At 51.1% G+C, this 13,200-nt stretch overlaps 1 protein-coding gene and 2 non-coding genes across 3 annotated transcripts; 1 reads left to right on the top strand and 2 right to left on the bottom strand.

Annotated features, from left to right (window-relative positions):
* Nucleotides 1-7,438: 7,438 nt before the first annotated feature.
* Nucleotides 7,439-7,510, bottom strand: trnah-gug (transfer RNA histidin (anticodon GUG)). The gene has a single exon. It is a non-coding gene; the product is annotated as a tRNA-His (tRNA).
* A 136-nt stretch (nt 7,511-7,646) lies between these two features.
* On the top strand, nt 7,647-7,718 carry trnae-uuc (transfer RNA glutamic acid (anticodon UUC)). The gene has a single exon. It is a non-coding gene; the product is annotated as a tRNA-Glu (tRNA).
* A 303-nt stretch (nt 7,719-8,021) lies between these two features.
* On the bottom strand, nt 8,022-13,200 carry ccdc115 (coiled-coil domain containing 115). The gene is made up of 5 exons (XM_069184839.1): nt 12,548-13,200; nt 11,579-11,682; nt 11,169-11,263; nt 10,461-10,649; nt 8,022-9,541 (listed from the first exon to the last, which is right to left on the bottom strand). Exons 1-5 carry the CDS (start codon nt 12,662-12,664, stop codon nt 9,423-9,425), a joined length of 624 nt encoding a protein of 207 aa, XP_069040940.1. The 5' UTR covers nt 12,665-13,200; the 3' UTR covers nt 8,022-9,422.

The raw sequence follows: 13,200 nt of genomic DNA, 5'->3' as shown, positions 1-13,200 counted from the left end.
AACCTGCACACAAGTGGAACCTTGCAGTTCTTATTGGAGAAGCACAAAGCGAACTCTCCCGTATTGGTACCACAGCGTCACTGGCCCAGCAACCCTCTCGCAGTACCAGCTGCTTGTGACCACAGGCAAGCAGGCGTGCTGGAGATCATATTCAGGGTCAGCCTGCGAGATGAGCACTCGAGAGGGGCTGGGGCTGTCCAGGCAGAGGGCAGCTTGAACTGACAGACAGGGAGACAGAGACCCTGAGCTCCCACATACACGCACAGGAAACATCCTGAAAACACCGAGTTAAAACAGCCCAGACTCCTGCAGTGCCTGAGCTGTTCTTTCATCTTTAAATTCCCTTCTGAAACAAACCACAGGCTAAGAGATGGAAGCACAGGGCACCCAGGGCAGAGCTGGGCCAGGAGCTGGGGTGGGGTGTGGGGGCACGCGGCCCTCGCGGGGGGGGGTTTCCAGGAGCACAACCCCCACGGAGCCGCCTCGCTGCAGGAGCTCCGATTCTTCAGGTCACCCCAGCTGGATGGGCCGGGGGGTCTCCCCTCGTCTGCAGCCTTCTCACGGGTCCATCTCTTTCCCCATCCTTCAGCTCCACCTGTGGCCTTCTAACACCAGCATCTGCGTCAGGCCCTGCATGGGACACAAGGGCAGGTCACCATATGTATATGAGGGGGTTTGTGCCTGCTCCTCTTTGTGTTGGGTGTTGTGTTAAGACTGTATGGTTGTCTGTGTGCCCCCCAGGCTTCTCTCAGAGCTCTTCCCATTTCCACGCAGGGCTCTGATTTTCAGACTCTGCCTGGTGCTTGAACCTGTTCTCTCTAACCTGGTGAAAAGGCAATCGACCATCCCAGCCCACTGAGGACCATTGCCTGAGAGCTGCCCCAGAACCACAAGGTGACATTTGCCCCACAAAGCCAGCTGTAATACAGCAGGGACAGCACTAGAGAGAGCAGCTGCCTGTTCCTCAGAGGCTGCGCAGATCCAAGACGCCAGCCGGCTCCGGGAGACTTCAGGCTGCAGTCTGAGGATGAGGTGCAGAGGGGCAGCAGCCCCCTCGCTGCGCAGGGGGAGGGGCAGGGAGCGCAGGACAGCTCAGGCACACTAAAGGGTTAACCATTACATCACGGGCAATGTCAACACCACGGTGTAAGAGAGGAGGTGAAATTGAAGTCTCCTGCTAATCATAATCATCCCGGGTTACGCAAGCCATCAAACCAGCAATCACAAACGTATCATTTCCCAAGCGACGGCCTCGCTGTGTGATTACCTCACCAGGTGTCAGGTTAGCACCCCGTCTGTGTGAGCCCGCAGGCCCGGCGCTCCGGAGCTCGGATGGCAGGGCCAGTGTCCAGTGTCCAGTGTCCAGTGTCCAGTGTCCAGTGTCCGAAGAGCTGCCGGGCGAAGTCACGTCAGCGCCTGGGGGCCCGTTACTACACGCCCGTTTTTTAACACAAGGATTCAATTTCGTTTTCCTTCGGCTTTATGTAGGGATCGTCTTCCTAATCCCTTCACACAGCCAGGGAACAACACGTCCGAACAGATGCGCTCGACGTGAACACGGACATGCTCATGTGCGTTTTCGATGCCAGTACAGCAGATTTTCAGTGCGTTCTTGGCCTGGCTCATGACCTGATCGGCTGTCCGAGGGGTCGAGAAGTAAAAGACAGTCGTTCCTTCCACAAACACAACATCTTCCCTGCGCCCAGCCTCGGACACAGCTGCTGCTTGTCAATGACATCAGGGGTTGTGCTGAAGTCAGGCACCCCGGCAGAAGCACAAAACAAGCAGAAAACCACTCAGTCTGAGAAGGTTTGAAACCCACAGACGAGTCATGTCGCAGCGGAAGGTGTCGTTTCACACCTTGGTTACAGGCAGGGACAGAAGGAATGAGCTCCCAGCCCACAGACAACCTGTGCGTTTTGGTATGAAACTGGGACATTTCTATCGATTCAGTTTGGCTATTTTTGTAAGGGTAATTGAGTGTACCACAGCACGATAATGGCCCTGCTTGAAATGTTGTTTTTCCCTTAAAACACACAGGGACTGCGGTATTTTCTCTAGGTAGTGGACCAGTAAGTATTAGAAGAGCCTTTCCAAACAGACCTCTGTTTGCCAAATGTGTTTGTTCAGGCTCTGTTACAGCTCAGGAATTAAAACAATTCAAAGGAAGATCAGCTTCCACACACTTTGTTTTGCCTTTTCATACACCAGCGGACCTTGAAAATACCTCTGAAGCCATCAGGAGCACAAGCAGAACAGCACGACGTCTGCGCGTCCTGTCTCACATCTCAGACAGGCGGCCGTGAAGGACCGCGCATGCTTGCGACATCTAGCGGCAGGACGTGCACTTACACTCGGATCAAACATTGAGCTGTCTCCGCATGCAGGACCATCACTGCCTTTCCATCAGCTAGGCGCAGCGTAAAACTCTAAACGAGATAGCATGAAAGTAAGTTTTAGATTAAGAATTAAAAGAGGCAGCTTTCTGATCATAGGTGGGTTTGTATTCTTATCACTATCACTGTATTTTTTTCTGAGATGATTTTTGCTAAATAACCCAGAAATACTTTCCCGTGAAAGACAGAGTATGTATCTCCGACAGAGCCGCGGCAGAGACGTACTTCCATCCTGCAGTGCACACAATAGACCTGCTTCAGGACTCCTGAAACCTGGCTCAACACATTTCTCCTGTGAATAACTTCAGTTAAGCTTATTTTTTCCTTATTGAAGGTGAAATAGTAAAACAACTAAGTAAAAATAACAACAGAGCAAATTCAGGGGAAAAAAGGAGTAGAAAAAAATCAACACAAACTGCTGATGGTTGCAGTGCCGATGGGGAAGAGTTCAGAATCGACAGTGAAAACGAACCAGAGGGCACAAGCAGAAACTACGGGAAATCAGAGGCACTTCTTTACACAGAGGGTTGTGGGAGAGTGGAACAGGGTACCCAGATGTGCTGTTGAAGCCACAACCCTGGCTCTTTCAGGAAGTGGCCGGTTGAGATCCTGGGATCAATTAGCTACTCACTACCAAGCGTGGCTCGCAGGGCCGCCTCTCGTGACGCGTCTTGTGCTCCTCAGAGCGAGCACGCGCGGGCAGAGGCAGGAAGCCTTGCAGCTGCGCAGGAGCGGGACAAGGTCTGCAGCTCAACAGGCTCCACCGCGAGGGCTGTGGGTTTGGACTGGAAAGTGGGAGGTAAAAACTCTGAGCACCTGACAATACCCCACACTGACAATACCCCACATGCGCACTGGGAGACCACGCAGACTCCACACAGAAGGACCCACGAGGCAGCAGTGCTCCCTGTCGTGTTCCCGTGACGCACGGACCTCAGCCTTTCGCCCGGGCCGGGACCAGCCGCAGGCAGACAGGACCCCGGGCGCAGCGATGAGGCGGCTCGTCCGCCCGCTGGCGCGGAATCGGAGGGGGGCAGGAACGGTCCAGGCAGAGGATGAGGAGACTGAAAATGGGGGCTGTGCTGAGAGCCAGAGCTTGCAGACAGAGACGCCCGTTCTCCACTGCTGGGCCCGGAGATGGTCCAGACGGAGGGGCACCACAGCGCCGCCCTAGCAGGGCACAGCTGGCTGGCGACGCACCACGAGCCCTTTGCACGGCATGAAGCCCCAGGAGATTCATGAGGACTATGACCACGCAGAAGCACCCCAAAAACAGCCCCAGCTGCGCCCCCTCATCTTCCCTGCCGCAGTTCTGAGACGCATTTGATTGGATGTCACCATGGAAACAGTAAGACGGGGGGCTGGAGAGCTCAGCTTCCATTGGTCAACACACCTTTTTGTTTTAGCAGACCAGCCCGAGACCCCGTGAGTCTGTTCTTGAACACTGGTCCGTAACGGAACTGTCCCACCCCGGGCCCATGGTGTTTGGGGTCTACAGGGATGAAGTGGAGCGGTTAGCAGCCTGGTGTAAGGCCAACAATCTGTCTCTCGATGTCCACAAGACCAAGGAGATGATGGCCGACCTCAGAAGGACTGGGGCTGTCCACACTCCCCTGTGTATGGATGGTTCAGGGCTGGCGTTAGTGCACAGCTTTGAGTTTCTGGGGGTGCATATCACCCAAGACCTCTCTTGGACCCACTATACATCGTCACACTTAGTCACAAAGGCACAACAGTGCCTCCGCTTCTTGAGGAGCCTGAAAAGAGCCGGACTTCCACCCCCCCATCCTCACCAGCCTCTACAGGTGCGCCATCGAGAGCGTCCTGACATGCTGCACTGCCTCTGACCGGGGAGCTCTGCGGCGTGTGGTGAAGACAGCCCAGGCCATCACCGGGACCTCAATGCCCACCATCCAGTGCACGGTGTGTCAGGAGAGCACCCTTTTGTGTCACCCTTTTCACCCCTGCCTTCCGGAAGACAGTATCTCAGCCTGCGAGCCAGCAGCACCAGGCTCAGGAGTAGCGTTTTCCTGCAGGCTGCTAGATGACAGAACCCCAGACGGCACACGGCCTGGTCACCCCCTGCTGTGCCACCGCCACCGTCTCACTGGCGTGTCGTGTTACGACTGTGTCCTGCACTGTGGTCTGCACTCCCCCACCACCCCTGTATTTCAGAATGCTTATTTCCATGTAAATACCCATTTTTTCATTTACCTTCTCTTTACATTGTTTTATTTTTTCTTATATAGCCAGACTGCTCCAGCGCATTGTGCACCTCGGCCCAGGAGACACGATATTTCCTTCTCTCTTGTACATCTGTACGAGAGCCGAATGACAATAAACTGAGCTGAACGGAGCTGAAAGTGGGTGATCTTTCTCCAGGAGTGGGAGCCTGTCGTGAGCAGCGGGAAACACCGGACAAAAGGGCATCCAGCTGCTCTGCTTCACCGCTTGAGCGAGACGAGAGCGCATCCCGAAAAGCTCCGCCAGGCCCGGGGCGGGGAGTGCTGTCTCCTGCCTGCGGGGGGAAAGGGGACACAGCCGCAGAAGTGGTTGTAAAGCGCCCTCTAGCGGAAATGTCTGAGAGGTGCGGGTTGCTGAGAGAAATAACCGGAAGTATCTCAGTGCAAAGAGAATAACTTTTTAACTAAAATTATTCTGCAGTTAGGATCACACATTCTCCCTTCCCTTAACGACAGATTACTGTTCTTTTAAATTTTCTCCATTCATTGGAAGTTTCATTTCACACCTCTTGATTGGCCTCTCTTTCTGTCCCCTGCTCCCGCCTCTCACTCCTCCTCCCTCCCAACCTTTGTTCTCCCGCTACTTTACCTTTGCCTGCTGCCCCATCTCTCTCACACCTGAAGAAGGCTCCACGGCCGAAACGTTGTGTTCTCTTTCTTCTTTTTTTCAGCATGGAATAAACCTATTACTTGTTCCTTTGCAGCCTACGCATGCTGACGCAGCTACCCACCTGAACTACTAGTGCAAAGAGATGCCTGGAGCCGCCCGAGAGAAAGACAGACCGTCACAGACTGCACCGACACCCCGGTTGCCCCCTCAGGCTCTCTGCTTTAAAGTCATTTAATTCTCTACTTTTATTTAAAGTTATTTAAATTAATTCTGGTCAGATCAAGGTCACTCATCTCCGTCAAGCTCAGTCCGCCGCGCGCTGGGGTTCACGGCGCGTTACTTAACCGAACCATTCATGTAACTTACAGGCTGCTTATTCGAAATCTTTTCGAGACTTCCATCGACTCAGAAATGATACATTAACGATAATAAGTCACGCTTGAAAGCAAAACGTAGTAACTTCCTGGACGACATTGTGCCAGAAAGTGGGGTCTCGGCTTCTTGCGCTGAACACGGCTGCCATCTAGCGGACGTACATAAAACTACATCTCGCCTGGAGGCGCAAAACGGCTGGAGACTTTCAAAGGCAGAACATCCGAGGAACAGGTTTCGTCTTAGTAACCTTTTTTCTGTGTCTGTGCTGTTTTTGTGATTTCAGTGTAATCTGTGTACCAAAGGAATGAAAGCTAAGGAGCTCTGGTGTAAATAAAAAACAGCATTCAGGTAGCTTTGGTGCAGAACAGGCTGGTGCTTCAGTCTCTGCCAGCCTGCTGCTGGCTCCAGATCAGTGCAGTTTATTGTCATCGGCACAGGTGCACTGACATGCTTATTTGCATGTGCGCTCCAACACAAAGACATTAATCACGAAAAACAAAGACACAGAAGAGCAGCAGCAACAAGTTAAATAACATACAACTTAAGGGGAGTGTCCAGAAAAGCGCTTTATAAGTGTAAGGAATAATAATAGTATTTGCACTTTGGACAGAGGATGCTCATTCAGCTGCATGGGTTGCGAATATCTGCTGTTGTGATTTTAAAAGCTTCAGAATTTTTAGCATCAAATGATTGCTTTTACTTTTCGCCCTCTGTAGCCCTGAGATGTAGCTCATATATTTTGCTCACTCTGGTGAAACAAACTGCTGGTTTGAGAAATGTGGCTCAAAGCCCCCGAGCTGATGACCAGCCCGTTGATGTCAGGTCATGGCCACTTGCCTGAGAACCACTTGCACCTGTCTTCTGTGCCTTGTTTAAACGCAAGAAGGTCTGAAATCAAAAGCTTGTACAGTGCATCTGTCTTTTTTGCTTTTTCCTAACAACAGCAGGATTTTTAAACTGTGAAACCATGGCAACATTTAGCTGGTTTGAGGATACTACAACTCACAAAATGACATTTTCTTCACCTGATGGATCACTTAGTCTGGCTTCTCTTATATTAATACAGCACAGCTCTGACGACACAATGGGCACCTGCCACCAACATGATCACAGGCTCACTGAGATGTATTGTGTAACTCGCTCTGAGATAGCTACCCTGCACCACACATTGTCCCAGGAAATCGAAATAAATCTGGAGAACTTTTACCCTGCACGCAAAACGCTTTTTTTATTCAATTCAAAATACATCATTCCTCCCCAAGGGGCAATTTCATCAGCACGCTGTGCAGCTCGCAACCCATTCCAAGCAAGACAAGTAAAAAAATCACAACGTTTTTATAATATATAAAAATGGAAAAGAAACAGCAAAAGGTCCATAAAAAGATTCTGAGCTTAACAATGAGACCTATAATACAAAGTAGAATAATAATCAAGGTGTCAGGTGTTTAAGACAGTCCTGAAGTACAGGTACATTCGCAGAGGGGATCATAGTGATAAAACGTCTTTGCACTCATGGTCTCCGAGCTGAGTCTCTCCAGCTTGTCTCGCACCGCGGGACCGAACGTGTCGTCCTGGGGGCAGAAGTTAAAAGGCCTGATGAAGACTATGAGCACAGCCCTTCCTCAGCTGGTTTCTATAGCATTGCCTCGGAGGTCAGGACTTCGACCCCATGACGAGCAGAATGAATCTTCACGGAGACCGGCGGGACGGACAGGGACAGTGCGGGGGAAAACTAACATCTCAGTCACTTATCCGTCTACAGGGAGACGACAAAAAAAAAGTATCAAGCCCAGCGTCGGCGGAAACCCCACGCCTGCCGTGACCCGGATTCGAACCGGGGTTGCTGCGGCCACAACGCAGAGTACTGACCACTATACGATCACGGCGAGCTAGCGAGCAGCTGCAGAGGCGTCTGAGGCGCTCATTCATCTGCGGGCCCATATGCGTCACCTCCGCTCCGGCTCCGCTTCCGCGCTGATGACGTCTTCATATGAGCAGATGCCACACGCTTCTGCGCGACAGTCCCATATGGTCTAGCGGTTAGGATTCCTGGTTTTCACCCAGGCGGCCCGGGTTCGACTCCCGGTATGGGAATGTGTGTCTTTTTTCACAATTCTGAAAGATAAATATGCTTATTGTGATTCACGGAATTCTGAACGTCACCGGGTCGTCCGAGCGAGTTATATCAATTCGTTGCAGGCAGCAACCGAAGAAAGCTTTTCACTTCGGTTCGAAGCTGCGCTGTGGCTACAACTATAAACAATTCAATCTCAGCTCTCAAGCAAATCGATTTCGTAACAGAAGGAATTAAAAACAATCTGCGTTTCCTTCACGGACACCTTTTTTATATTTTTCTGTGTGGGACAAAAACTGTTTAATAATAATCGTAACAACGCATAGGCGGAAAAATACGTTTATTAAAATGATGGAATCACAGTATATATTAGATATCATTTACAGAGACATGTCGACAACCGTAGTCCGAAGAAAAAAATAAAAAAGGACCATGAAACAACCTGTCGGACCCAGCACGGTGCCGCACACTGCTCCAGGGACCGGTCGACCCTGCTGCCCCCTGGCGGACACGGGCCGGAAGAGCAAGCGGAGAGCAGTGACCGCGGCCTGCAGACAACCTCGCGGGAGTACCGTGTTGATAGCACAACCGTGTACACCGATCTCTGAGCAACAGACGGGTTCTGTTCATTTGTATTTTTTATTCCCATTCGGTCATCTCAGAGAAACCCGCCGACACACAGCTGTGCAAGAACCCTACAGAAAGTAAACCCTTTACACAGTTCACAGCGGATACCGGCTTCATTCCTGCTCTAAATCAACCAGCCAGCAGGCCCAGGTCCAGGTAGGTACTGCCCCCCGGGGGTGAGCTGCTCCCTTGCAGGCAGCCCCAGGGACAGTGAACAGGGCCCCCTCTCACCGCGCTGGCTGGAGAAACGCGTACAGGCCTGCACTCAGCAAGCGTCTGCAGCAGGCCCTGCACTACTTCCCTCCAGCACTGCCACACAGTGACAACTGCCTCCTCTTCAAAAATAATCAGGGCGCCACGTGGCCGAGTTCAGCTCGGCTTGGCTTGTCCTGTGCAAGCATGTGAACCGTGAATTAGCCTGAAAGCAGGGAAGGGACTGAAGTATCAGCTGATGGGATTCCCTGCAGGTAAAACTGCAGCTGCAGCCTGAGCAGTGAACACGCACAGGCGACACAGACAGCCGGAGGGCACTGCACCACCCTGCAGGGCCAGGAGAGGAGTCTGGGAGAAAAGGAGCACTGGATCAAGACACTGCTGGACACGTCTCCGAGATTCACCAGCAGGGATGCAGTACCGGAACAGAAGCAGGAAGAGCAAACCTTCACACCGACCGGAAATGAGAGGCCATAAGTAGGGAAGAAAAGCTAAAAGCTGTCGCTACTCCTCCATATGTACTGTGTAGACCATGCACAGTGCTGAAAATAAGTAAAAGACAGCAGCTCTAACTGCTTTGAACCATAGTGCGGGCTTCAGGCAGTCATGAAACAGTTCAAGCAGGCAGCTGCGTCAGCAAGCACAGGCTGCAAAGGAACAAGTGAAGGTTTACTCCTGGCTGAAAAGAGAAGAAAAGAAACACAATGTTTCGACTGTGGAGCTTTCTTTGGGTGTGGACCCCGAAGAAGAAGGCTACCACGCTGAAATGTTGTGTCTTCTCAGTTCGGCATGGAATAAATCTTGACTTGTTCCCTTCAGGTAGTCATGGCCTACTCCTGGCGGCGGGGTCACATCTTTCTACAGGGGGCGGGGTCATGCACTCCTCACTGCTCCTCCTTCCCCGTCAGGAGCTCCCACTTCTCCTGCAGGCTCCTCTGCATCTCCCGCCTCGTGGCCATGAGTCTGGTCTGCAGGGCTGCCACCTCGGCCGACAGCTCGATCACTGCAGGTGGGACAGACAGGACACTGAGAGAGTAGACAGGAGGACAGACAGGACACTGAGAGAGTAGACAGGAGGACAGACAGGACACCGCTGTGAGAGTGGACAGTGGGAAAGACAGGGAATCGCTGTGGGAGTGGACAGGGAGACAGACAGGACACCACTATGAGAGTGGACAGTAGGACAGACAGGACACTGTGGGAGTGGACAGTGGGACAGACAGGACACTGTGGGAGTGGACAGCGGGACAGACAGGACACTGTGAGAATACTATGTGCGGTGGACAGGACAGCAGTTTTCTCCACCCCGCTCTGCCCTCCAGGATTCAGCCAGAGCGTGTCGGACTCATCGGTGCCCTGCGTCAGCAGTCAAGAGCACCGTACTATTGTGTTGTGCATGGGAAAACACTACTGCTCAGTCCCTTCTCCAACAGAAGGAAAAAAATGAATAACGAATGAATAGAGAATTTTATGTTATAATTTATCCTGCATGGTTGCTACACGGGTTTCTGTACTTCTACCCGATCCAGAAAGTGGAAGGTCTGAATGCTGAGTGAAACCAGACATCTGGGCAGGCAAGCTGTGCTCTGGGCACAGGAGTCCTTGAGTACCCTGGGAGCTCAGGAACCCGCAGTAAGCCTACATGCAGGATGTCTGCCTTGTCGAAATTAAGCATGTGCATCCAGTCTTCAGATATCAATTGATTTTAGACTTAGGCATAATATTATGCACATAATATTCATTGGAAATTGAACTTGCTTTAGTTAAGGAAATATGTCCACTCTGGCCTGTGGTAGAAATGAGTCAGAAAATGTTTTGAGATGATATTCATTTTGAAAAAAATACTCTTGTAAAATAACAATGGTGGCATTTGGAATTCTGTGCCTACAGCTATCGTGAGCCGTCTGTGCAGGCCGACTCACCCCGCTTGAAGTTGGACTGAGCTTGTTTGAGACTCTGTGGGACCAGGATGCCAAACCACTTCAGTGGGTCCTGAGGCTGAGGCTGTCCTCCGACCTGCCTGCTCACGTCTTTCAGCAAAGATGCCTCTTGAGGCTCCTGAGGCTCCTCCGTGGGGTCCTTCGGTTTATTTGTCTTTCTCCTTCTCATGCCTACATTTCAGAAAACATTAAATCAACAACTATGTGTGATTTTCCAAGTGCCCGGTCTTGCTATAGTTGCTCATTCTGCAGACACAATTGTGAGAAAAAAAATTGTGAAGTTAGAGGCAGGCAGAGAGAGCAGCTTAGTAATTTAGGTCCTAGATCACCCCGTCACCATCACAATTTCCAGGGAAATAAGGAACAAAGATAATTCTGTTGTTCTGCTCAGCTCCACAGGCCAGGGTTCACTTTTAGCAGCTCTGGTTAGCACTGCCAGGGAAAGAATGAGCCAGTGGAATACGTATTTGGGTTGAGTGTGTCTGGAAATAAATGTAAAGTAAAGGTACATATGTAGGGCAGGGTAACGCTACACCCTGCAGAAGCACACAAGCAAAATAAAAGGATAATGTTTTCAGCAACACAGAACTCCAGTAGGACCAGCTCTCAGCTGAGGTCAGGAGTACCACTGACAGTGCGGTGGGCAGAGCCGGTGGTAGTTTTTCGGGTGAATTCGAAGAGAGGATCTACCTTCCTCTTTCGGCCCGATCTCCTCTGGGAACCCGCCGGGAGGCTGGAGCTCCTTCCTCTCGGTGCGGAAAGCAACCTCGCCGCTCTCCAGCGCCCTGTCCCAGAGCAACAGACACACAGCTCAGAGCACACGGCGGCCCCCATGCACCCCCCCCCAGCCCCCCCGGAACTCTTCCTTTTTCTGCGGATCGTTTTGAAGGACTTTCAGATATTTCATTTTTTAAAAGAGGCCGACACATCAAAATTCTCTCAGCTCCTTACCGAGCTTATTCTCAGTTTTATCAAAGACCATAATGCAGAAAACAACACCCCCTTCTTTCACTTGTTTGTCTCTGTCTACACTGTCTCCCAGGAGCAGCAGGACGTGAGCAGACAGCTGGTCTGCGGGGAGGAGAGTGGCTCTCACACACCTGTGGTGGACGTGGACGAGCGGCTCCATCTCGCTGCCGTACTGCAGGGCAGACACGCTCTTGTTGCCCATGGCGTAGCGCGCTTTGGAGATCGCAAACCAGCCCTGCGGGAACGGACATCACACAGCAGCCACAGGGGCTGGGCTGAGACGGTGTGCAACTCCAGAACACTTCTTGTTAAACGGAATGCAACGAAGAAACAATTTTTTTTGTGTCGTTGCATTCTCAGAATCCCTCGGCCCCCCACGCCCCCGCCACCCCCGTCCAAAAGGACTCCCCCCCCCATGGTCAGAAGCTGAACCCCACCCAACCAAACACCCGCACTGCTCTGGCACTCTTCTAGCAGCGAGGAGGAGACTCTGACCCATCTCCTGTGGTCCTGCCTGTCGCTAAGGCCTCCTGTGCCCAGTTTCAGGACTGGTTACAGGTCCTGCTTGTGTGGGAGTGCAGCCAGGTTTGCCTCTGTCGCCCAGTTTCTGCGGCCAGGCTGTGGTCACTGAGCCTGGACTTCGTCAGGGTCTGTTTCTTATCTTGGTCAAATATTCAGCTAGCGTGCATTTATCGTTTAGGGTTCTGTAGCATTCCAGTTTATGTTGTGTGTGAGATATTGCTGTTTGATCTGTGCTGTGATACTGGTTGGTTTGAAAGGCATCGAGGTTCCAGTCAAGGGAGCAGGTGGCCTGGCCCTGTACATGATTAGAGAGAACTATTACCTCAGAGAACTGTGGAGAGAATGGAAGGAGGAAGCAGAAAATCTGTGGAAAATAGAGGGCAGAGGACTGAGCCTCAAAACCCTGCGATACTGATTATCATGTACAGAAAAACGGGACCGTCATGCTTTGGAAGCGATTCAAAAAGACATGTGAACTAATGCACCTGAACAGTTGGAATTATTGTTATGTAACTTACATACTGTTTTAGGTATATATAATATTATAACGTTTTCCTTATTGTGCGCGACTCACTCACCTCCTCTATGAGTGAATTCAAAGTCCTTTTTCTATCCTCGAGCAGTTCCAGCTGATCCATGAACTGCAAAAGCAGCTCATCCAAACGGAGAGACACCTCTGTCACTTCGACACCCATCTGTCTGTCTGACTCACTGAACCGGTCTTGTCCGGCAAACAAGCGACACCAAATCAGGGAAACGGGCAGAAAGGCTTCTCACTAAGGACGAACACACGGAGAGACCTCTCTCTGCCTCCAACTACTGTGCAACATAAACATTAAATATGTGTCTGAAGCCTGGAATACAGCTAACAAAGCCCGAATATTAACTTTCAAGAATATGATCTGAAGGTAGATACCGAATGACCTCAAACAAAAAGTCAAAGCAGAGGGCAAAAATAAAACCCTTTCAGTGATTAAACGCTCCAATCTAATCAACTAAAGGTACGCGGTTACGTCGAACAAAATTTAATATTTACGTCCAGTAACCTTGTTTTTAAATAAAGGAGCTTTCATGCGGTACTCCGGAAGTAGAATTTACTCCAACGTCACATGACCAACTCAGCTGAGTCTGAAAGGAGGCCAATCGGCTCCCGGCACTGACAGCCAATCAGAGGCGCCCCAGAACACGTGCTGTACAGCAGTTTTACCTGCTAGTTAAAGGTTCAGACTTT

Source organism: Lepisosteus oculatus, chromosome 2 (genome assembly GCF_040954835.1).
Source record: "Lepisosteus oculatus isolate fLepOcu1 chromosome 2, fLepOcu1.hap2, whole genome shotgun sequence".
Taxonomy (NCBI): Eukaryota; Metazoa; Chordata; class Actinopteri; order Semionotiformes; family Lepisosteidae; genus Lepisosteus; species Lepisosteus oculatus.
The sequence above is the reverse complement of the archived record's forward strand: the minus strand, read 5'-3'. Positions and strand labels throughout refer to the sequence as shown.

Bases quoted from the DNA above. Each gene is read 5' to 3' on its own strand.
- ccdc115 (XM_069184839.1), bottom strand. From the start codon at position 12,664: ATGGGTGTCGAAGTGACAGAGGTGTCTCTCCGTTTGGATGAGCTGCTT. The intron at 11,683-12,547 runs GTGAGTGAGTCG...CCGTTCCCGCAG, and splicing joins TGAATTCACTCATAGAGGAG to GGCTGGTTTGCGATCTCCAA. The intron at 9,542-10,460 runs GTGAGTCGGCCT...TCCCACCTGCAG, and splicing joins TCAGTCCAACTTCAAGCGGG to TGATCGAGCTGTCGGCCGAG.